At 25.0% G+C, this 25,777-nt stretch overlaps 4 protein-coding genes across 10 annotated transcripts; 2 read left to right on the top strand and 2 right to left on the bottom strand.

Annotated features, from left to right (window-relative positions):
- Nucleotides 1–5,750: 5,750 nt before the first annotated feature.
- LOC132929390 (probable RNA-binding protein 19) lies at nt 5,751–12,438 on the bottom strand. Its single transcript, XM_060994719.1, has 16 exons — nt 12,209–12,438; nt 11,932–12,136; nt 11,682–11,845; nt 10,246–10,410; nt 9,930–10,182; nt 9,660–9,869; nt 9,396–9,578; nt 9,139–9,290; nt 8,960–9,073; nt 7,951–8,086; nt 7,746–7,883; nt 7,559–7,680; nt 7,284–7,486; nt 7,111–7,224; nt 6,817–7,052; nt 5,751–5,887 (listed from the first exon to the last, which is right to left on the bottom strand). Exons 1-16 carry the CDS (start codon nt 12,242–12,244, stop codon nt 5,823–5,825), a joined length of 2,496 nt encoding a protein of 831 aa, XP_060850702.1. The 5' UTR covers nt 12,245–12,438; the 3' UTR covers nt 5,751–5,822.
- A 123-nt stretch (nt 12,439–12,561) lies between these two features.
- Nucleotides 12,562–15,658, top strand: LOC132929391 (G-protein coupled receptor 143-like). 2 transcript variants are annotated; one of them, XM_060994720.1, is made up of 7 exons: nt 12,562–12,941; nt 13,061–13,259; nt 13,321–13,432; nt 13,681–13,769; nt 13,852–14,030; nt 14,511–14,838; nt 14,973–15,658. In XM_060994720.1, exons 2-7 carry the CDS (start codon nt 13,110–13,112, stop codon nt 15,159–15,161), a joined length of 1,047 nt encoding a protein of 348 aa, XP_060850703.1. In that variant the 5' UTR covers nt 12,562–12,941; nt 13,061–13,109; the 3' UTR covers nt 15,162–15,658. The 2 variants fall into 2 exon arrangements, with proteins under 2 accessions (XP_060850703.1, XP_060850704.1); XM_060994721.1 differs by having other exon boundaries at nt 13,107–13,259.
- Nucleotides 15,659–16,722: 1,064 nt separating this feature from the next.
- LOC132928337 (rhodanese domain-containing protein CG4456-like) lies at nt 16,723–18,524 on the top strand. Of its 3 annotated transcripts, none has more exons than XM_060992930.1 (5): nt 16,723–16,972; nt 17,244–17,370; nt 17,857–18,051; nt 18,111–18,270; nt 18,343–18,524. In XM_060992930.1, the coding sequence occupies exons 2-5, from the start codon at nt 17,259–17,261 to the stop codon at nt 18,389–18,391; spliced, it is 516 nt and encodes a 171-aa protein (XP_060848913.1). In that variant the 5' UTR covers nt 16,723–16,972; nt 17,244–17,258; the 3' UTR covers nt 18,392–18,524. The 3 variants fall into 3 exon arrangements, with proteins under 3 accessions (XP_060848913.1, XP_060848914.1, XP_060848912.1); XM_060992931.1 differs by having other exon boundaries at nt 16,727–16,972; nt 17,276–17,370; XM_060992929.1 differs by lacking the exon at nt 16,723–16,972 and having other exon boundaries at nt 17,035–17,370.
- A 447-nt stretch (nt 18,525–18,971) lies between these two features.
- On the bottom strand, nt 18,972–25,706 carry LOC132928335 (arylalkylamine N-acetyltransferase 1-like). Of its 4 annotated transcripts, none has more exons than XM_060992923.1 (4): nt 25,492–25,706; nt 22,281–22,509; nt 20,403–20,691; nt 18,972–19,236 (listed from the first exon to the last, which is right to left on the bottom strand). In XM_060992923.1, exons 2-4 carry the CDS (start codon nt 22,486–22,488, stop codon nt 19,017–19,019), a joined length of 717 nt encoding a protein of 238 aa, XP_060848906.1. In that variant the 5' UTR covers nt 22,489–22,509; nt 25,492–25,706; the 3' UTR covers nt 18,972–19,016. The 4 variants fall into 4 exon arrangements, with proteins under 4 accessions (XP_060848906.1, XP_060848910.1, XP_060848908.1 ...); XM_060992927.1 differs by having other exon boundaries at nt 22,281–22,529; XM_060992925.1 differs by lacking the exon at nt 25,492–25,706 and adding an exon at nt 22,837–22,921.
- Between the last annotated feature and the right edge of the window lie 71 nt (nt 25,707–25,777).

A 25,777-nucleotide genomic window follows, 5' to 3' on the forward strand; every position in this document is an offset into this window, starting at 1 on the left:
AAAGTTTCTAGAAATTGAGGTTACGTACTATGTTCATCGATTCTTCTTCAAATCTCCCTGGAATTTTTCGCAGCCGTGATAACATAATATATTATGTTATCATTTGAATTGTGATACTACACTACAACGTCTACAACTTAGCGCGCTGTAATAGTATAATGCAAATGCTGTACAGCCTGTACCACAGAATCACGATTTAAGATATTAATATATCATACGGTAAGGGCGTAAGGCTCTATAAATATAATGCTCTATATACGGTAGGTATATCATAATATACCCATAGAGTAGTACTACTAGTACTACTCTATGCCTTTGTTATTTATTTATATACCATAAATGGCATAATTAGGTAGGTACCTATAATAATTTGAATCATACACAGAGTATAACTGAATGATGTAGTGAACATAGAAAATTACAATGAATAGTGAATCCAACTGAATACTAATTACAATTACTGACTACTTCTGATAAGTGATAACCATTAACAACATTTTAAGGTCACACTCTTCTTGTACTATTTATAGACAATAAAAAATTTCAATTTATTTTAAAATGTTTATATGTCTACAAAAAAATTTCTTGTTATATAATCGATTACATTTTAATGAAACTCGTAAAATCTGGAACATGGGCAAATTATTGTTTAATTAGAAGTTCACAAAAAATCTCTATTTATTATACCTACCTAACTAAGATTTGAAAATTCAATTCATGGTTCTTTAGAAGTTTTACAACACAAAATAAAAAAAAAAAATAACGATTTTTATATTATGTTATTATATATCATTGATTAATGATTATAGACAAGTCTATTATATACTCTTCTATAATTAATATGGTTATATATAATTCAAAAGCTTATAATTATAGATACTACAACTACAACATTTGACAATTTCACGTTTATCAAATGCTCGTTTTCTATAATATACATCATAACATTTTTAAAATATTTTGACAGTTTTTGAGTTATTTATAGGTATGAGAAAGTTTTTGCTTGTTATTTTAATATCTTTATTTTCATTAATTATAATTTAAAAAAATTATATGAACATTTATGTTATCCTTGTATAAATTAGGTATAGCTATTTTTTACAGAAATACGTCAGTACCTACTTATATAGCACTGCAACTTGACTAATGAATATAATATATTTTGATTTCCAATATTGGTTTACATTAATTTAAATTTTTTCATATAATATTCATAATTATTGTATATTGAAGTAGGTAGGTAATATTTAAAAAATATTTTACGTAAGTAACTAAAGTAACATAAACAAAATTGTACAGATACAGTTGTTTAATTAAAAGATTACGCACGAACGAGTGTACGTCGTATATTGGTATATATATATATATATATATATATATATATATATATATATATAATATATAATATATATGTATACTATAAACTACCTATAGACTATAGTGATATACGATGTACTGATATAAGTTATTACTTATTATTAATAAAAGTGAAATAGGCTTTGAATACATTACATGTACATACACTAACACGTATCTATACATATAAATATTTAACGAATAGTCCAGAGTTCATAATGTTCATATATAAAGAGTACAAAGTTTAAAAAAAATACTAAAGTAATCATAGGTTACCTATGTGTATTAAGACGTAAGTTATAATTATGTTTTCAATATACCATTACGTAATACATAATAACTAATAAGACACTTATTAATTTCCATATGTACGTGGATTTTAATATTGTATGCATGTATTATACAAATAAAAAGGGTGTATAGTTGAGCAGTGTTAGTACTGTAAACTGTTGCACAACATTGATTGAAATTTGAATACTAGGTATTTATAGCCTATATTATGTTTATGTGGCTTGTTACTATTAGTCTACGTTGTGTTCATTATTTTTTATGATCATTAATTTTATATTATAACTAGATGTTTTTAAATGGTTTGGTATATTTACTATGGGTAGTGACTAGTGGGTACCCTTAGGCTTTAGGGCTTGAAGCGGGAAAAAATTCCAGGAGGACTCTCCCTACAGTTTTAAGCGTTCCATAATAATTTTATGTATTATTATTATGTCTAATACATATTATACTGGCCATATAGTATAATATGCAATGACTAATCGCTAATGTATAAACAATGATAGTGTAACATACTCATTCCACTTTTATCCTTGAATGATGTTCAAATTTGTAACTTATTTCATGAAAATTTAAATCACAAATAATACTACATTTTTAAGAATAATTAATGTTTATACAAATTTAATATTTTGAAAGAGAATATTTTTTTCTCATAATATTAATTTGTAAGTATTAGTTGTCCTTTAAGAACACCCAGACAAAAAAAAATAAATTCTACGCTGGTGGGATGAGCATGCTTAAATTGCTTAAAAAATCACACATTCACACTTTACTTTTATTATATATTATGTGAAACTCGATTTTACATTATTTAATAAAGTTGTTTTAAAAAAAACAACCATAAGGCATAAATATTTAAATAGAAACATAAATTGTATTTTCGTTAATAAACTTTTCTTTAACATTACTATCTTACTATCTTTAGTACTATACCAACACTGGCAACACTATCTATGATGGGTGTTTACATTATGCAATAATAACGGTAAAGTAGGTACAAACTTTAGCCTCATACTATAGTACTATGCCTAATACTTGGAATACTTTAATACTTTATCAACGCGGCTTTAGGTAAATAATAAAGAGAGTAAGTGAGTATGAACAATTTAATAATTTTATGCAAGCGTAGAATATTAATATTTTATTAATGGACCATCAACCATGTTATGTTATACCTACAGGCATGAGAGTGCGAGGCCAAGTGAGAAGTGACATTATTATATATTTTTAAAACATATTTTTTTTTTTATTATTAATTTTAGATACAATAAGAAATGTTCAAATGTATCTATATCGGATTTATAATGGTGTTGTTTTTAGTACCGAACTAGTAACTACCGAACTAGTTTTAGCATTATATACGTAGGTACTTAGCTTATAACATTATAAGTATCTAGTTATAGTATGTTAAATAAAATAAAATCTTATACCTATCAAGACATCAGGTGATTCATTAAACGTAAAAGTGCAAAACACTCATTATATCAAAAGCCTTTCAAAGAAATATTGGGAACTCATATTAAATTTAAATTAATACAGAAAATAAGAGATGGTGTTAGAAATGCTTGAATTAATAAATATTAATGATTTTTTACATTTTAAAATAAGTGGTTTATTATTTTAGTAATATTTGCTGCATAATCAAATTGAAATAAATAATGGTTCTTAGAATCATTATCGACACTTATAAACTATGAGTATGGCTCAGCAGTTGCAGGAGTTACATGTAACTAGTTAAATGCATATATTGTTTTGTATAATCTTGAATTATAGCGGAGAAATCCTAACTATACGTTGGCAAGTTTAAAAATCAAAAATTAAAAATACCTACATATTTTGTGTATGTTGTCAGTTTTAGGGAAAAAGTACATATTTCATCGATTTTTGAATGCACCTACATTAAGCATAATATTTAATATTATTTAAAAAAAAAATGATTTTTTTTCTTAATTTATCAATATATTTTAAATAATATCATGGGCGCTCGGAGGGGGGCAAGACGGGGCATTTGCCCCCCCCCCCCGGAATTCAAATAGAATGTTGAACATTTTAACTTTTATTTTGATTTATAAACATTTCATCGATATTTTTACTTTATAGTGTGTGAGGTTAGTATTTGATTTCATATAATTCTAACACATTTTGTAGTTTACAAGGAATAAACTTTTTTTAGTGTATTTTTTGGAGTTTGATTTCATTTTGCCCCTCCCTGATAAATTTCCTGCGGGTGCCCATGAATAATATTGAATATAAAACTTAATATTATTTTACGTAAGTTTATTGTCATTAAAAAGAATATTAATTTGATGACAACGAAGTGCTTTTAATCTATATCACGCTAAAACAAGATTGATTTTGTCAAAAACTGGTTTTATGTAAAAATCTTGTGTTTTTCCTATTTATTTTTGTGATGTGTAAGTTAAAAATTATAAAAATATTGGAATTATCAATTTTGACCTATGTTAAAAGTATCAACTATCAACTACTAACTAGATTAAATTTACTATCAGAATAATCACCCTCAAAATTGATAATCGAAGCAATTCTTCACACATACGATATACATCATAAAATTATATACCTACATTTATCGTTTCGCTAAAAATCTAAAAGCTAAGTTTTTTAAACTATTTTTGTTTTTACCTAACTATTAACTAATAAGTTGAGCAAAATTATTTTATTAACGAGTCATGTGCAATGTTCATCTTAGTTTGTATCAATTATTACTACTCTGAGTGGCTGTAGCCCATAAGCACAAAATATGACCAAAAGGTTATTTTTTTAACAAACCATAAGTTCAAATAAATTTTACAAAAATAAAGCGTATTTTATCAAAATTGTATTCATCCCACTTCTAAGGTACAAAAGCGCAAAACGAATTTGCGCTTTTGGTCTATCCAAAAAAATGACGATTCGCGCTTTTCTGTTTCACCGCTCTGTGTTGATATCGCATTACCGTAGAACTGTGTACAACTATAAATAAGTTCCGTGGTTTGTTGCATATATATCTAAATATTCCAAATAGACAATAGTTATTAAAATTCACGGAAATTCGAAATATTTTGAAAATGTCATTACATAATGTGTATAGTTAAATAAGTATAATTATTAAAATACATGTCAAAGTTTCAAATCCTCGCAAACAACATAACTAAAATCGTTATAAATATCTAATTTTTACTTAATCAACTTCCCTAATTAATTAAACTTATCTAATGTCAATAAATAAAAATTATAATAATATATTTTTAAATTTTTGGATTTCAATAAGAACTACTTATTAATAACCTTGATGTTAATTTATGTTAGTTATAATAACAATTTAATCTGTTACCTAATATAAAGTTTTATTTTTTATTAAATTTATTTAATTTAGTGTTCTTTCCACTAATTATTGTAATGTTGTCATACGAAAAATAAAAAAAGCAACCTTGTATTAAATTTTCAAGATTGACATTGAATATTTAATACTCTTTTAAGTTTTAACTAAAAACTAATAAAAAAATTTGTTAACATTTGAACTTCAGATGCTTATAAGAAAAAAGTCACATTGTATCAATAGCTTTTTAAATTGCTATAATAACAATAGTTATGACCTACTTAGTGTTAATTTTTTCATATAATAACTATAGAAACAATCTCTAAAGAAAGCAATCAAACAAGTTAAATATCTATAAATAGCTTAAAAACTTAAAAATCAAAATAATTTGAAAATCATACAATGCATAATAGAAAATTCTAGTATAAACACTTGGTGAAAAATTCAAGTATACACTTGTTTTTGAATTAGAACAAAATAAAATAATAGATTTTGTCAAAAATTAGTCAAAAGTACTGGGAATTAAAAATTTTTCCTCCCAAAATTAGATTTACTTTCTTACCAGAAAAGATATGGAGGTTATAAATCAAAATTTTTTTCCATTAACCTTATTAACATAATAACAAAAAAGCACACATTGTAAAATCAATACATTTATTACTATACTCAGAACCTCAAATATGATGGATAATAATTAGTAAGTAAATTATAATTTATATTAAAAAATTATCATATTTAGGAATGCTTGAGGTAAATATATATATAAATAAATATTGCATTTAAATAATATGTGTTAGAACATTTGTCACTAGTCATTTATTCAAATAAAAATAACACACAATTATTTTTTATAATTTTATTCTTTATTTTCAACTTCATCTATTTGTATATCAGCAACACCTTTGCAATGTTTTTTTGTTCCTAAAAAAAATATATTATTAATACTGTGTTTAATAATTTTTAGTAAATGAATATCAATCAGTGACATAACTCATAATTATAGAATGATTTCTACTTAAACCATTTTTAGGCTCATGTGTGATGGAAATAGTAAACGATGCTCGGAATATTGGTACGGTCCATACATTTATAACAAAAGAAATAAAAAATGCGGAAAACTGGTACTATTCAATATTTAATTTTCAGGGATCCTAAAATATTTACAATGTTTATAATAGAATTTCGATAAATCACCATCGTCAACAAGTTAAATTTATAATTTTAATACTTAAAACAAAAAAATAATGTTAGCAATCAAAATTAACCAAAAACACAAATAAGTACACACAAAGTAGCAGGCAGGTAAAATAAATATAAAATATAGGTACAATATATATAATATAAAATAATTTATGATTAATAATAATTATTTAGTATACTATTTACTTTAGTATATTATTTAAAAATTGTCCTATTTGAATTTATTTATTTAAGAAGCTCTCACATTCGTTGTGTAGTTTGTCTTGCAAAGTATTTTTTTTTTTGAACTTTTAGGCGGTATTGTGTATATTTGATTTAAAACGGGTTCTTAAAGGTATTATTTTCACTCGCAGTCACTTGTGAGTCGTGGTTTCCCATCGATCGTCGGTAAAATGAAATTAAAAATAATTTTTGATATTTTATTATTTTTTTTTTTGATAAAAGTTTGGGAAACCTTGACTATTGTGGACTGTACCAGTATTCCGTTTACCATATTAAACAGCCTATGGCGTTTTATTCATTAACATAACATTATAAATTATAATACAGTAGACCATGTTATTCCGATTTAAAATTCTAAAGTTATTATAAACCATTTTCTAACTTTCTAAACACTGTTAAAATTAAACACAATTTAATTAAAAACTAACCTCCAGGTAACAGATATTGGTCTGCAGTTCTTTTACGCATTTCATCAAGATTTTCACCAGCTTGTGCCCATTCGAGAACCAATCGCCTACCATACAAATGAGTACTTTGGCACATGGATTCCATAGCTGCTCTTGCTTCAGTCTTAGAATTATATTCAACAAATGCAAATCCTCTATGAGTGCCAGTTCCTACCATTTTCTTAGGCATTCTTAACCCTTTTAGTTCTCCAAAAGTTCTAAAATATTAACAATAATACAATTTCTACTCTAAAAACTATATTACAAGAAACATACTTAAATAATTCAATAACTTCTTGAATACTGGCTTGGAATGGTATATTTCGTACAAGTATTTTAGTACTTTCTTCATATGATTTACTTTGTTTTCGATCTACAACTGTTGTACTTCTACAAAAAATTAATTTATTAAAATGTATAAAATATAACTGTGTCCTTATACTACTAACTGTAATGTTCTATTTGAACGTTTAAGTTCAATAGAATGATCGTCCAACATTGACATTTGTTTGGTTTTCAATGCTTCATTAACTGATTTTTGTCTATAAAATTGAATAAAACCATAGCCCATGGACAGTAATTGTCCTGGATGATTAGGGTCTTTTTTTCGAGCAACAGTAACATTTGCAATTTTTCCACAAGATTCAAAATGCTAAACATAAATTTGATTATCAAGATGGTATTTTTTTCTAAAAACAAATATAACATAATTAATTGTTTATACTTTTGTGATATGTTCTTCTGTAGTATTAAAATTGATGTTTTTAATAAATAATGTGGTATCGGGTTCAGGTTCATCAATATCATCTTCAGTTTCTTTAGTGGTAGAATTTGAATAGGTTTGTTCTAAAATTAAAATTAATGTAATTAAACTTTATCCTCTTAAAAGGTATTTTTAAATTATTGTTTACCATTTATATTTTGAGTAGCATCAGTGAAAACTTTATCTGGTGCCCACTCTAAATAAAGTGGTAAATGTTTAAATTTAGAATAAGCAAGTTGACGAAATGCTGTTTTAGCTTCTGAGTTTTGTACAAATTCTATTAATCCTGTAACAAAACAACAATATCATTGTTAAAAATTAGATTAAACAATAAATCTTTAAACTTGAATTACCAGTAACACCACTTGGTGGTAATACTACTCTGCTTACTAAGCCATACTTGGAGAAAATGTCTTTTAACTCAAGCTCAGTTGTATCAGCAGGTAAATTTTTAACCAAAATAACATTTTTGCTTCGATTTATCACAGTCTACAAAAATAAATATTAAATACAAATTATTGAATATTATTACAAAAAACATTTTTTATTATATTTTGGTAGTTATAATTTTTTTTACTTTTGATATTTTTGTATGACGATATGCATTTTTAATTTAATATTCTTGAACTGAATAATATGAGTTTATAAAAAATAATTGTACAAACATTGAATTTTAACTTTAATTAGTTATAAGTAGTAAGTACACATTATTAAATGTCCAACAGAATATTGGTTTACTGATCCATTTATTTTAACTTTCAATATTATTAAGTTATAACTTATTAACAAACTTTTGAGAATTAAATATTTATATGTAACAATATTCTACTTTGGAATAAAAAATAAAAAATTTATTCAAAAACTTTAAAAATTATATAAAAAAAAAAATCAAAAATTGTAATTAAAAATATACATATACAGTAGAACCTCATTAATTCGGACCTCATTAGTCCGGACTTCGCTTAATCTGGACAGCCATTTATAATACGTAAATTACGCTAGTTTATGTCATAGATTAAAATAAACGAGAAAACGAATTCTAAAAATATCCTATATGTATTATGTATCATGTATTTTTAGGTTAAATATTGTAAGACATACATATGTATTTATATTTAGTTTGAATATTAAATTAATATCCAATATATTTTTTTTTAAATTTATAATTTACGATTTTTGGTTATTTTGTTTAATCCGGACTTTCAATAATTCGGACAACCTAGAGCCCCATATAGTCCGGATTAATGAGGTTCTACTGTATATTTGGAAATAACTTAAAATTATGCAAAAAAAAATATTTTTTAAATAATTAGCTCATATTACAAGATTGAGATAAATTTGATAAATTTAAGTAGGACTTACTTGATTAAATATATCTAGTTTAACACCATGATTTTCTAGGTAAATTTTTGTATCTGAAACAATTTGTGATTCCCCAAGAGCTAATCTAACAGCAGCATTATCACCAGTAAGTACCTGATAACATAGGATTAGATTAATTATTTGTGTACACAAATAATAATTACTAATTTAGCAATTACATTTTCTTTAGTAGTATTATAGGTTTTAGCAATAATATCAGCAACTGCATTTTGCCCTAAAAATAGACTATTCCAGTTGTGAGATAAACCTGCTTCCGATTTTAATTTTGCCATTTTTTTCTTTTTGAATGAACTGCCTTCATTAGTTATTTCTAATTGTAAAGTTTAATAAATGTTTTGAATATTAAGAAAATTAATTAATAATTTCAGTAGTCATTACAAATAAATAATTTATCATATAAAAATTAAACAATTACCATCTTCTAAATTAATTTTTGCCTTTCCAGGTAATAAATGCATCATACGCCCATGAAATATTGTACCATCCAATTCAGTATATGCTTTCACAGCATGTTCGGGCATAAGATAGGTAATTAAACCATAACCTTTGACAAGTCGAGATATTTTATCAATGGGAATTATAACTTCAGTTACAGGACCTATAGAATTTAATGGTATATCAGTTTATATATATAGATAAAATAAAATAATTACTAAATTTTTAAAATTAAAAAATATACCATATTTTTCAAATATTGCTTGTAATTCTTCCTCTGTAGTAATGAATGGTAAATTTCGAATAAATATGCGCCCAGATTCTGCAATGCTCTCTTCGTGTATTAAACTATCAGTTTGTTTCTGCCAATCAGGATTTCTTTTATTATGGTTATTGTTTTCTTCTTCTTCGTCAGTTTCATTTTTCATTGGGTATAATAGTATTCGTTTTCCATCTAGAATTTAACAAATAATATTCATACAATGTTAACCAGTTACTCAACATCTAAACATACTTAAGAAACTCTTATTTTTAATGAGACATTGTTCTGCGTCACATTTATTTTTGAATCCAATATAAGCTACGCCTTTGATTTTAGGTGGTAAACGTATAGAATCTAGTTTCAGTGGTTTGAAAAATTCTTTCAACATGGCCTTTTTTGCTTTATATGGTAAACCACGAATTACAATTGTATGATATTCTGTTTTAGTTCCTGGACTTTTCAAAACCTCTGCTTCAGATTTCTTACCACTTTTTATTTTTAAATACTAAAAAATATTATGACATATTTTATAATATTATAAATGCATATTTATAATAATTTAACAAACTTCAAAATCAGATATATCAGCATTTGCAATTTTATTTGTAGGTTCTTCCTCTATTTCTTTTTGAGTGGATGACTCTTCAACTTTATCTTCATTTTTTATATCTTCAAGGATTTTTTCTTGTCCATGAGCTTCCAAGAATTCAGTAAACATAGGATCATTTAAGTGCTACAAATATTTTCATATGTTTAGTAAATCAACAAACTTAGAATCATCCTTTTTAACATTATTACATAAATAGCTTTTATATGACATATAATTTATATATAGTAAAAATTGTTCATAATGACATTTTTTGCAGTGACATATTAGATTTAATGACATAAAACATAAAGTCCCAGCAAAACTTTTATGTTCTAAATGCTAATCTTCATAGCTTGTTATAACTATAGCTTATAGGCCACCCTTTTTTACAGAAAATAATGTAGAATGTGCAACGCAAATTTCAAAAAGTGTAAAATACTTGGAAATAGCTTAAATTGCCCTAAAAAATTTAAAATAGCAGCTTATATTTGATTTGAAATAGAAGATAGATTTAAAGCTTTTTGGACAAGAGAATAGTCATGAGAACAATTAATTTTAAGAATATATTAAGTGTAGGAATTTACATTGACATTTTTCCAATACTAGAAAGTCTGTTGTGATGGTGAAATGTTAAATCCCAAACGACAAAAAACCATATTCAATTAAAGGACAAACTAATTATTAATAAAAAGATAGTTTAAATTCGGTGTACATTTTTTGGATAAAATCAAGAACTTTGAGTGTTTTACAGTATATATTCTTAATATTTAGTGTTGTATATAACGAGGAGTAAAGCAAAATCCGAGAAAAATCAATTTACCATGGGTACAGAAACATCTTTGATCAAATAATTTGCTCATTCGAAGAAACTAATTAGTATAAAAAATATATATCTTGAATATCTTAATTTGTGATCAATATATATGGACAATAATTAATTTATTTATTTAAGGGTATAAGAAATATGAACAAATCGTTTAGTCTTAGTTAATAATTAATAATAGAATTTTTAAAACCATGATTCAAATTTCATATTTTTGGTATTTCCTTTTTAATTTCTGGTTTTTGATAATATATTGATTTCTAGTTTTATTTGACATTGGGTTTTTTTATTATTTTAATTAATTAACCTAAGTTAAAAATTATAGTTTGTGCCAATTTTTAGATAATTATGATATAGTATATACCTATACAAGCATAGTTCAGTGTCAAGCACAATATGCTCTTGTATTTATCAACTAGAGTTACAAAACTCAAAGACTTAAGACTATTCGTTTTGAAGTCTTAGAGTTTCTTTAACTTCTAAGGTAAATCATGAATTTAGAGGTAGTGATAGGAGAGAATTAAATTATTAGTTAATATATGTATAACAACAAAATTTTTATAGTAAATTACAACTGCAACACTATAAATACCTGTTTTAATTTGTCTTCTACTTCAGGTTTGAGTTTACTTTTTTTTTTAGTCTTAGGTTCTGTTTGGATTATAACTTCTTCGGAATTAGCAGTACCATGTTCTTTTTTATAGGCTGTACTGTCAGGTGCATATTTACTCCATGATCTGGGTTTATTATCATCTCCTAATGATCAATTAAAAAAAACACACATATATTATAAAACAAGAACAGCAGAGTTATAACGATTAATAATTATTTGAAATATTTACCTAATTCAGTACATTTTTCTACTTTTATACGTAAAGAATGGAGAAAGGTATTGTCAAAATAATCTAAAGCTGCTTTAGCTTCTTCTTCATTTTGAAAACCAACAAAAGCAAAATGACGAAATTTTCCTGTTTTTGTATATTTAAGTTGGACATCAGTAATAACTCCTTTTTCACTGAAAATTTCTCTTAATTTGTCATCGGTTATCTAGAAATATTAAAAAATATAAAAATTATTATTAAAATTTGATGATCAAAAATCTCTGTAAGCTTAACTTACGGATTTTGGTAAATTTTTTACGATTAAACGAGACATTTTCGGTACAACACTTGTACTTGAAGTATTTAAAATAATAATGCTTAATGCTATAGCCTTTAGTAAAGCATAATTTAGTTATAATAATTAATACATAACGTTATTGCATATTTTACTTTATTTTTTCATAATATTTATAATACTATTTAATATTTATCACGTCACGTTAGGATTCACGTGTGTTTTCAACACGATTTAAGATAGTACTATCTTAAATCGTGGTATCAATATTAAAAGACAGTAGGTAGTAGTTGTTCACTAGTTCCAATATAACCTTAAATAATATTACGATCAAGGTGTTATAGGAATGTTGTTTACAAATAAATTTCGAAATAATTTGCCGGTGCGTAGCATAGAGTACTCTATGGTGCGTAGGTAGCACGATTAAAGATATCTTTAATCGTGGTAGGTAGGCGCCAATAATTCATAGATAATATCTTATTAACTTATTGTCACGGACTAAGATATATCTTAGTCCGTGCTTATTGTATCGCGCTGACCGGCAAGTGGCAGATAATTGATAATATGTTAACACTTAACATTTGTATATAAAATATAATTATTTTTAATTGTAACTGTGACAATGTAAATTTTATTTAAATTACTATAATCAATTAATTTATTGTAAGTTGTAATGTATGTAAATTAACCATCAATTTAATCGCTATTCTGATTAGAAATTCAATTAACCTTAACCGTGAGTTTATTACTATAAATTATTATTATGTTGGTTAAGATGTACAATAAATATATGTAGTATGTAGTATATTATGTAATATGTGTAATCAATTCCTATATAATAAAAATAATTTATAGGTACTCAAACGAAATTTAAATTTGAATTTTATACTCATACTCATAGAATATGGCTGACCCATCAATTCAAACGTTTTGTTGCCGTAGAGCACTTGATTATCATCCATCTTATAAACTCATGAACGAATTCAATACAGACCGTTTTAATATGGTGTGTTTACTGTCTTCAATAATAGGAATAACTGGTGCAGCATACCAGGTAATGACTATTCAAATATATATTTATAATAATCATTAATACAATATTACATTAATTTTAGATATTACCAAAAATCGAGCTAAAAGTTCCAAATAGATTTTATTGCAATATCATGCAGCGAGGAAAATATATAATAATGTGGTTAGCAATAGCAGATGTCTGTGCATCATTGGGTAAAATCATTTAAATTTTGAATATTTTAGTTTGGTTTAATTCATCTCACTAAAATTTTTAATCTACCTTTACATTTTTTTGATAATTAGAATATTTAAATTTAATCTAATAATAAATTATAGTACCTACATATATATTATTTATAAAAAAAATTTAACTATCTTATTTTATTGAGATTGTTTAGTATAGGGTTCAATTATATATTATAGAAATACTTCTAACTAACTGGTTATTTTTATAATTTCAGGTATACTTTTAAGGTCCTGCTTAAAATTAATGCATCATTTTCAATGGTACGATGGACAACCATATACAGTTTCTTGTATATTTTTAGCAGTAAGTTTTTAGTTTTAACTTTTAAATCATATAATTTCTAGGTTTCTGTAAAGTTTATTATTGTTATCTTATTTATGAAAAGGTTTGGATACAGTACTTTTACATTGTAACTTGGTTTTGGACTTTGTTGTATGCTGTAGACATGTGGAGAGCATATCAAGATAAACATTCATGTAGAAAATTATATCATTTTGTTGCTTGGTCAATTCCTGCCATATTTACATTTATTGGACTTTCTACTCTTTATAGACCAAATGCAAAGTATAAACTGTTAAGAGAAGTCAACATACTATTTGTTTTCTGTGTCCGACCCAAAAGCGACATAGTAAATGTGTGATCAAATGTTGTATTATCAGCTGTAATATTTTAGTGAATAAATTTATTGTTAAACTTACTGGTAAGAATATTATCTAGGGTATATCATAAACTTTTTTTAATATTTTTATTTAAAATTGAGTACATTTATGTAAAATACTACATTTTTATAATTCCTATGACTTGCTTTAAAATATCAATAAAAGCCTATAAGTGATATAAATGATATTATTACCTTTACGGTTGATATTATGTTAATTACTCTAATACTAAAGCTAATAATACAAAATAATATTTGCTGAACACAATTTTGTTGTGAGTTGGTCAGAAAAGAAATGGTACACTGACATTCTCTTAAAAAATGTTAATGTTCAGTTAACTTAATATAATTCTTAATATCTACTAATTTTCTTTTAATTATTTTAGCTGTCACAATTTGAGCCCTAAAGAAAATGTTGTTATGAAGTTTCTTCCAAATTATTTTTTTACATTTTTGCCAGTCATTGTTGTTATGGTAGTCAATCCAGTGCTATATTCTTTATCCACTGGATATATATACCACATAATAACTTCATACATGGCCCAATACTCTACAAATGAACGGAAAATGTTGGACTTATTTAAACAGAGATTTGCATTAATTAATCTAGGATTTTATTTATGTTGGGCACCCAATTTAATCAATGCAATAATAGTATGGACATCTTGGGATAATCTACCAAATGGAGTTATGCTTATACTTTGGTATCTAATGGTATGAACATACATGTATATTATTAAAAAAATGGTTTTATTATGAAAAAAATAATAATAATAATTTTTTATGAATATCTATAATCACATATTATATGCATACATTTCTTTATTTAATATCAATTTTATTTTCAGGCTATTTTGAATCCTATGCAAGCGTTTTTCAACAGTTTTCTGTACAACTTACTTGAGCATACTGAGCAAATCTGTTGTAAATGTTTTAGCACCCAAAATAGAGTTCAGGAAATAGTAGAATGTAGACCTTTATTAATAGCTAATGTAAAAGGTTCAGCAAATTCAAATGGTTATGAAATAATTGAATGATTTAATTTAACAATTAATAACTAAACCCAAACAAACATTTGTTAAAAAAATTAAAAAATGTTCAAGACATAATTTGTATTTATACTAGATATTAATTCTCTGCATTTATAATTTTAATATGTATTATGTTTTTTTATTGTACCATAAAGGTATATCAATAATTTATAGCTGTGAACAAAATATTTTTTTGTTAGGCATTTCCATTGTATTAATTATTTAGTATGTATGTAATTACTATATTTTTAACAAATGCATTTACTATTTTATTATTGTATTTATACACCTCAGACTGACAATAAGATATATTAGCATGTTATTTTTTTTAAATATATATATAGACATATAGTTGTGCATCTTTATTATATTTTATATATTAGAAAATGAAAAAATAATAAATTTAAAATATGTTATATTCTTATTTTATTTTATTTCTTGTTTATACATTTGAATGTGTATGTTTCTTTTGTAATTTAATTGAATAAAAATATTTAACTGAATCAGACTAATATTTGTATAAATAATATTTAAAAAAAAAATCAATTTGTATTCAATATTCATAAATTACAAGTTAGAATACAATTTTTTGGAAAATATTATAATAGTTTATTATTATTGGTATTATTCTTAATTTGTTTTTTCTATCAACCCTATTGTGCATGTATCATACAATATTATAACATATCAGTATATCACATATTATAGGAGTGATTGTAACAAATAATTTTAGTCAAATTATGTCCTTAAGGTTTGAAAGGCCATGTCTGATATTTTGGTTACTCGGAATGTTTTGAAACAAAGTTACTCTTTTGGTGCTGTTTTACATTATTGTATAATGAGAAACAATTAAATATATAAATATAATATCTAAACCACAAACTAAGAACTTTTGTACTCGTGCATCTAAAAGTAAATATAAATGCATTTTTTCATCCTTACACTCTTATAGGGAGGAGAGGCGAACTTTATACATTATATATATTATATAATTACACAAATTACTATAGGTGATATAAATTACAAAAATTTGAAGGAAAAAATGCCATATGAGGGGCTACTAGCCTATTCGTCTCCTCCCCTGAGGACACCCCTGGAGCATGGCCACTGGCCAGAGATGGTCTGGTGACTGGTAGTCTGGTTTATAAGTGCCTGGTTGACGACGGACATTTTTGGCTCCTTGATTGTTGAGTCCTAGGATACCACTACACCTACCTCCATCACTAGTATAGAGATGATGAGGCTGCTTGGCCCTCAAGCTCTCAAGCATTCCTTTTTTTCTTTTAGATTTAGGAGTAAATTAAATTTGCATTTAATTAAAATAATATCGTATTCTTTGACCCATGCGTAAATTTAATGAGCAATTATTGGTAATCAATAGGACGTGAGTTAAGTAATATTATATTATTTATATTGCTATATTGGGTGTCGGCCGTTTGAGCAACAATGGTTTTGATTTAATAATTATCGTTCTAATGATATCAATGATAATTATTTCTATACTTTTAAAACAATTAATAATTAATTATAATTACACGCCAGTACGCCACAAGAACGACATCTTCTTTACGGCTTTTAGCTTTAACAAAATAATACGGCACCCTCCGACCACCGAAACCTAATGAAATGTATAACTTAACTTACAAGCTTTCTTATCACCACTAGTCGAACGATTCATATGAAATACGATTACCGCCTTTCACGTGCTTTCACCTAGCTTTGGTCATAGAACATAATGTTCTATGGAAATACTTGGGTTCAATCAAGGTCGTACCCATAGAAAAGAGAATAATATTCTGTTGGTTGTACTTATAATGGTAAACGTCAAGGATTATAATTTGATAAAAAAAAATTAAAATTATTTTTTATTGATAATTATTGTAAATGTTTATGTAATTTTTTCTACAAATTTTTATTTGTTTTCTGTTTAAATTACTATCAAATTTTAACAAATTCTTGTATAATATAGATATTTTCATATCTATACTGATAAACATCTTCTACTGCAATATCTATATTATATTAATTGATCAATAACTATATTATATAATATTATATTTAAATATTTACTCTTTACACATTTTATAGAAATAATTTTAAATCATGTTAAAAATTTTAAGAAGTCAATGTTCTCCTTTCATTGTACAAATGCACTACCTATCTGGGAAAGTAGTAAACAAACAGTTCACGAAGAACACAAAACCTATACTACTTTGTAAGTTTATGATTTACGACTATAATAAAAGTGCATATTAAAATAAATTGATTTATGTTCAATCAATTTTATCATGAATGAAGTACCTATATTATTTTTACCTACCATAATAAGGCCTTTACTAGACATATTTTGAGTGAAAACTTACATTTAAATTATTTGTATTTTCAATTTTTCAAATTTAATTATAAAAATCTAATATAATCATAATTATATTATGTTTTACTTGTATCAGATTCCTTGCATGTTTTTCAGTAAAACTTATCAAATATGTCCAGTCCAGCTTACTCTACTACTATTTACTAATATGATTGTGTCATTGTTCTTAATTTGTCCTAACCTTATTTTCTTTTAATCAAATATAATAGATTACTACATAATTTATTTTGAAAATTAAATCCATTGCTCTAGTAACCAAAGGATAAATTAAACAGTACTTATAAGTTGTAATAACCATACTTAATTCAAAATGTTTTAATGTTTAAGATAAAGCCAAATCAAACTCTTGCTCACTTATTCAAAATCGCAGTTTTGCTGGCACGTCTCCACCAGTAATTACAGATATTAATTATGAAAAATTGAAAGATTTTATCAACCAAAATGACGTATTAATTATTGATGTACGTACTAAAGAAGAATTAGCTGCCACAGGAGTTTTACCAAATAGCCATAATATTCCACGTGTGTTAACACATTAATATTAGTTTGGATACCTACTTATATTTTTGTTTTTATTTTAGTCGATGAATTAAATACTGCATTTGAATCTGCACCTGAAAAATTCTTAGAAAATTACAATATTCCTAAACCAGATAAAGATCAAAAAATTGTTTTTTCTTGCGCTAAAGGAATAAGGAGTTTAAAAGCATGCCGTTATGTTGCAGACTTGGGTTATAAAAAGTATATATTTTTGAATAACCTTAATTTATACACAAATGATAATTGAAACTTATTTAACTTATTTGATTTTAGTCTTTTCAATTATACCGAAGGATGGTTTGGATGGGAGTCACACAAATGAAAAATATATACCATTTATATTTTATTGGTCAGTTCTCAGTGTATGTCCTTATAGCAAGTAGACTGTTATTGTTTTAAAATTGTATTTTTTATTTATGATTAAATAACAATATTCAACGTTATACAAACCTAAATTTATCATAAATACTGTTAAGGGTTTAAACCTTAACTATTCAATTACCTTTTTATCGAGGAAAAGGTGATGAAAAATGTCTTAATGCATTGGTGATAAATATGATGCTAAATATAAAGTAATGAATATTATTAAGATTTTTAATAAATGATTTAATATTAATATACCTATGATTATATAAAATTATATTCATTTTATCACATAAACTATTAAGTAATAATTAATAACAAATAACAAAAAATGGTGCATAGATATTTTAAAATGGAGACAGTAAATATCGCTTTAGGCCAATATCATATCATATTTAGTCTTTATAATTAATAATTTGTTTGAAATAAAAATATAGTTTATTTATATGTTTTTAATTTATAGATTGAAAATATAATAGCATATGTTTGTATGAGTACACACAACTGTAAGAGTAGATTGTAGCATTGTAAATATATAATTATATAATTAATTATTTATTTATATATATCATAATAATTTTTAATTAATCTGCGTAAAAGAATTTTTCAATAGAAATTACATAAACTTTAAATTGTTTGTGAGGGGGTAAAGAATTAAATATCACTTCATCTTTTTCATTCTTATATTCTTCGTAATTCAAGGAATAGATGCATTGAAATCCTAGTTTCTCTGCTGCACTAGCAGAAAAATAACTACTACAGTCTACGCGAACCATTGAACATTTGTTTTCTAATGCCAACTCCCTGAAATTTAAATTTGAAACCTTAAATAACTACAAATAATAATATAGATAATATCGTATTATGTAACAAATATTAAAATAAATACAAATTTTATTTTATTGGAAAATTGTTCAGAATAACTAAAAGAACATAGGCGCAATTTGAGTTTTAAATTTGGAGAAGCTATTATAATTTGTATGTATACTGTGTGTATGCTCCTTGAGATATATAAAGGTGAAAGGGGATGTATACAAACCATTTTGAGGGACTTAGCTCCCAAGTCCCTCTAAAATTGCACTTATGCAGAAGAATCTACCTTTTTTAAATCTAAAAGTAATATGAGAATATTTGTTTTATTTTCCAATTTATAATACCACCATTTCAATCTTTTAAATGATTTTGTAAATTTTGAGTGGCAGAACTTGGGATATAATGAAATGTAAATGTGTTAATCAAAAATGAAAACAAATATTGTATAATACCTATGTACCCACCTACTCAATACATACATTAATATTTGTATATTAATAGGTACCTATATAATTTAATAACAATTAAATATGTACTCTATTATATACTGATTCACAAAAAGTTATCCATATGGGTGGTGTAAATTCAAAAAATTAAATATACTAAGTGTAAATAATGATTTCTACTTCACAAAATAAATAAAATGAGTTTACATTACATAAACTAAAAGCCTAATATGTTATAATTGTAGTTCTTGAAATGGATATTCGATATTTGTCTAAAGTTCGATTACACTATACCTAGACGGCTAGACGCCATAGGCGGCATAGGCTATAGTCTACATATAAATTAGGTGTATATTGTGTATACAATATATGTATATACTATATGAATATAACTGAAGTAAGTATGTACTATGTAGTAAGGATAAGTATTATATTATATTTAGTATTGTGTTATATACAATATACATCATAAATTATAGTTGATAATTTATATTTCCTAGTTTCCTACTTAATTAGGTAGTAATTATCAATTATCATATTATATTATATAGCTTTATAGATCTGATAGCACTAAAAATACCTAGACATACCTAGTCTATAATTATACTTATAATAGTATTGTCAGTAAATTATTATCATTGTGCATAATTATAAATTATAATTATGCAACTATACTTAAAAATATATACCAACAGTGTGTGGCTAACGTACTTGCATTTATAAAAAAGTGCTTTGCAAACTCCTTGACCTCTAAATTTTTCATTCACAGCGACCGCCTTAATATCCATTACCCGATTTACATCTGTGTACCTTTCAAACATATTTGATTCTTGTTCGATTTTTTGAAAAAGTTTCATGAACTCATTGAACTTTAAACTTCCCTCTTGGTCTTCGTTGTTACTTGTACAATTACTTCGTGTTTCGTTATTCCGATCAATTATTTCGTTGGTAATAACACCAATCAAATCTCCGTTCGAAGACACGGCTTTGAAAGTTAAACCTAGATTTATAAATAAGACATGTTTTTTGCTGTATGGTTTATAAAATATCATAAAAATTAATTAACATTTAGATAGTGAATTCTTCGGTGTATAAATAGAGAAATAAATCGATTGGAGGCACGTGTGCTATATATTTATTTAACAGAAAAATGACATGGGATGTATGCAATTAAAATACAAATTTAAAACAAATTATTTACACTTTTTTTGCTATATATGGTTGGTTATTATTGTTATTATTTTTGTATGAAATATAATTTCATCATATAGACTTATAATATAAGACAGTCTATGACGCTCAATGTTGAACAGTAGAACATATAGATAATATTATAATGATAGCCATAAATGGAAATTTTAGTTTAAAAAAAATATAAGCTTCACTCTAAAATTCTACTTCTATTTTTCCGCCATCTGCTAAAATTGTATTATTTAAATTTCTAAATTGTGTATATAATTATTTATTTATTTATATAAAAGGTTATTTACTACGCATGCCATATAATATATATTTCCCTAATTTCGAAAATTTAACTAAAATCTGAATTTTTGGAAATTTTTTAGTATACCTAAAAAGACCATGTTTTAAAATAGAAGCTACCTTTTCACCGTAAAAGCCAATAAGACGATTAAAATGGTAATATATATAAGAAACAATTTTAACAAATAGTTAATTTTTAAATTATTAAGCTATATAGGTAAATACTATTTAGATAAGTACCTACCAAGGATAATAGATTTAAAGGTATGGGTGGGGGAGGGGGTTGAAATGCTTTGGTGATTAATAAATTATAGAAATTAATTAATAGATGTCAAAATTAAACATAATATTAGCATTTTGTACATTATAGGTTAGGTATAACCTACTATAATACCTACTTACTAGACTAAATATAACATCTATTTTATATTTGATTAAAAACCATTATCTAATATCCCTACTCCTTAAGGAGTATAATTATAGTATATAACAGGGGTGGCCAACATGACTATGTACGCGAGCCATCACATACTTAATGCAATTATATCAAGAGCCAAATTATCTAATCTGTACTTTTATACCACAAAAATAATAAAGGTAGCTAACATCCGATAAACATATCAAATTACGAAATATGAAATTATAAAATAATAATAAAAACATTTTTTTTTTTATAAATTTATGTAAAAAAAATTAAAATTTTAGTTTTTGTAAATAAGACCGCGAGCCGCATACGTCGATGAAGAAACCCACAATTTGAACACCCCTGATATAATATAAAATTTAATAAATGAGAAACTATAAATAAGGTTACTTAGGTATGAACTCGTTCAAATTTTGATTTACAGTAAAAAAGTTTTATTTGAAAAAAAAGTTTATAGGTATCACCATTGGACATTCCGGAATAAATCTATAGGTAAATATTTGAAAATTAGATCTTTAAGTATATACAATATATACTTGAGAAGCATATATACCCGGTAAATCACCCATCCAACGTGTATATAATATTTACTGTAATATAATTGAAATAACTTTCTTTTTTTTTTGTTATATATGGTATACGTTTCAGCATTATGTATGTATAAATTTATAATAACAGCTTACCATTGTCCAACGTTTTAAAAAGATGATTTTGAAGTTTTTCCACTGATTCGACGTCTTTAAATAACTGTATACACCTTATTAATGGTTCTTGTTGAAAGAAAAATTTTTTTATAAATTCGATAACTTTTTGTCTATCATTGACATCATTGAAAGACATTGGCACGATATTGTAGCTGAGACGTACCTTGTCTATGTTGGAATTGTTCATTTTCTTTAATTTATTTGTAAACTGAAATGTTTGTATTATAACTATAATACTATAATATTAGTTTTGTTTAATTTACATAAAATATTGTATACATATGTATTATTTAGGTTACTCAAAACTTAAACTTTCACTTATTTTATATTTCTATTAAAATACTTTATATATATTAAATATTGTACAATAATTATACATAATACATTATATCCACAAGAAAGTCAATAGATGAATTTACAATATACGTGTAAAATAATATTTCTCAAAATATTATGATACGCTGTAAACATAAAAAATCGAATATTAAACAAAAATTCCTACATTACTAATTAGTAATTATTATATAGTAAGTACCTATAGTCAATAATGCATGTTGATAGATAAATACATACGTACTAAACATACACGTAATATATACTATTCAGTATTTACCACTACATGAATATAAAAAACGTGTCTGTGTATATAATATATATTTATCTTAATTAACACCAATGAGCGTAGACATCAAATTTTTAAAATTGTTTTTGTTGACTGTTGTTATCTATAGCAAGATTACCGCTATATTGTCTATATTATATTGTATATTGTATGTATACGTAATATGTATGTATTATACCTAAAAGAAAATGAATCTGTTCGTTGTATGGATGTCTATATTAGATATTTATTTTATTTGTTTCTAAATAACTTTGTAATATTAATAATAATTAGGTATATCGTAAATAAGAGTATTATTATAATTGTTGAGATTACATTTAATTTATGATTTCTATATGTGCAATTATTTAAAATATATATTAGGTAGGTGTACTGTGTAGACATCTAATATAATAATATAGTCATAAAAATCGATTTTTTTTAATTAAAATAGGTTCGATGTTCCTTTTAATTTATACATTTTATAGTTTTACATACAGCTAATGATTAAAATGTATACATTTGTTTGTTCAATTTTGTAACAGCTAATTACTATTACACATTTTTGCTTAGTAAATAGTAGGTATTTATGAATGTACGATAAAAACATATTTCTGTTAGTATTTGTATTGTTTTATATTGTTTAAATATAAAATTTATACCCAATATCAACTAAAACATAGCTACAGGATTATATTTTAGTTCCTCCAATTCTATTTTAATTAGCACAGAATTATTCTTATTATTATTCCAGTTATACTAACACAATTACACAATCGATATAATAGATACTTAATATAGTAATATTATGTATTTTAAAGATTATTTTATGAATGTATATACATTTTATAGTAAAAACTATACTTCCAATATTCAGTTATATAGTCTATAAGGGTGGCTTCTGATAACAAATGTAATATAAAAGACTAGAAAGTTGACTAAGAAAGTTGAATTTTAAAATTTTGAAATTCCTAGTAATTTTAAATGAAATGAGAACAAACAGGAAATTTTTTCACATACCAGTTTTCGAATAAATCGATCTAGTTTATTTAGGCATGTAAGTATGTAACTATTAAAAACGAATTTTCATAGTACTCTTTTATAGCCAAATTTTTTATTTATAGTATATTAGTATAGTATAATACAATATTTTGACTTCTTTTGAGCAATTTATAGACATTTTAAATTTACAACTTTTTTTTCTCTAAATGTCAATGAAAATTTTTTCATGTGATCAAAAAGCTTATAAATTTTATAATTTAATACATATAGTTCCTTAAGTTCCTTATAAATTTTCCATAACCATTACATTAAAAACTATTGTAAATGCAGTCACTATTATATATATATATATATATTTATATCGTTTAATTATAACGAAATTCACCCAAATTGCCGAAATTTGCAAAATATTTTGTAGTCAAAATTTATTAAAATTTTTAATTGGTCCAAACCAATAAAAATTCTCAATAACTACCTCCATTTGCTTCAAACCATACTCAAATCCAAACTATAAATTCACACAAAATTCATACTGTATACGTCTTTACTTATAATTATTTTGGCGTATGGTATGATGCAAATCTGGGAATGCGTCAAACCTTCTCAAACCCTCTGCAGGAAGTACTGGGTGCGTACACCAGTTGCCCTCAAAAGTACCTTTTTTTATACTACCGACCTGCGTTAAAAAGACCTAGTTTAATGATAGTATACCGTTAACGTTAACTAATTCATATCGATTTTTATACTTAGGACCTTGAGTAAGTAAATGATAAATTATTTATAACGTTTGACGGAAAACTTTATTAACGTTTAAAAGTTTGTTTATCTAACATTTAATGTTTAAATTTTTTATAACGGTAAAGAATATTTTAACGAATAAATCCAAAATATCACCAAATAATAAATCATCAAATGAACCGTGTTTAAATTTTAGTTGTTATATTAGAGTTAATACCTATTTAATAAGGTACTTACATTTAAATAAAATATAACTACTCGGCTCAGGGGCGTCATTTCGGGTTTTTTTCGTGTGCGAGTTATCAAGCAAGCCATTTTAAAATTTCACTAGGCCATATAGAAATTGTATATATATTGCATATATGTACATTTTCTGCTTACATTTATTTTCATACATTGTGGACCGAATCAAAGCATCAACATAAATAGTAAAAATTAATTTGAAAACTAAAATGAGCACAGTAACATACTGCTGATGTATAATAAATAAATGGAAATTAACAAAATAATGTTTTTCTAATATGCAGCTATTATTGGAAAATGTAATAATTACAGCTTGTGTATCAATTTGAATATCGTTTTCACACAAAATTACGAAAGTACCATTAAACTTTCAAGACAAAAAATTTAGGGGTAGCTGCTACCCTAGAACGGCTAGAAATTTCTAGTTTGCGCCACTGTATGTATGCTTATACATAATATATAAGAATATAATGTAGAGGTGTCAAAGTATATACTGACTTAAAAATAATATAAATAAATAAATAATCTAAATATCATACTTATTTTATTTTTAAAACCAGATTTTCATTTAAAACAAATATTTTAAATACGAATTATGATACATACCTTATACTGTATGTCTGTAATACATCTAAGCCACAGTGAAGATTTTTGGTGTCACCGATATCTCTATAACAATACGTCGGTACCTACTACCTACTTATGTATATAATTATATATCTACATTCTACATATCTAAGGTATATCTCTATAGGCGACTACAGCTTTATATAATTATATTAAAGTATAATACTGCAGACTGCAATTAACTGTAATTAATTAATCGATATTTTAATAATAAATAGGTTCCGATCTCCGGTTCTCCCTCTTCACGACATTCGTCACTCACGGC

This window comes from Rhopalosiphum padi, chromosome 4, assembly GCF_020882245.1.
Source record: "Rhopalosiphum padi isolate XX-2018 chromosome 4, ASM2088224v1, whole genome shotgun sequence".
In the NCBI taxonomy this organism is placed as follows: domain Eukaryota; kingdom Metazoa; phylum Arthropoda; class Insecta; order Hemiptera; family Aphididae; genus Rhopalosiphum; species Rhopalosiphum padi.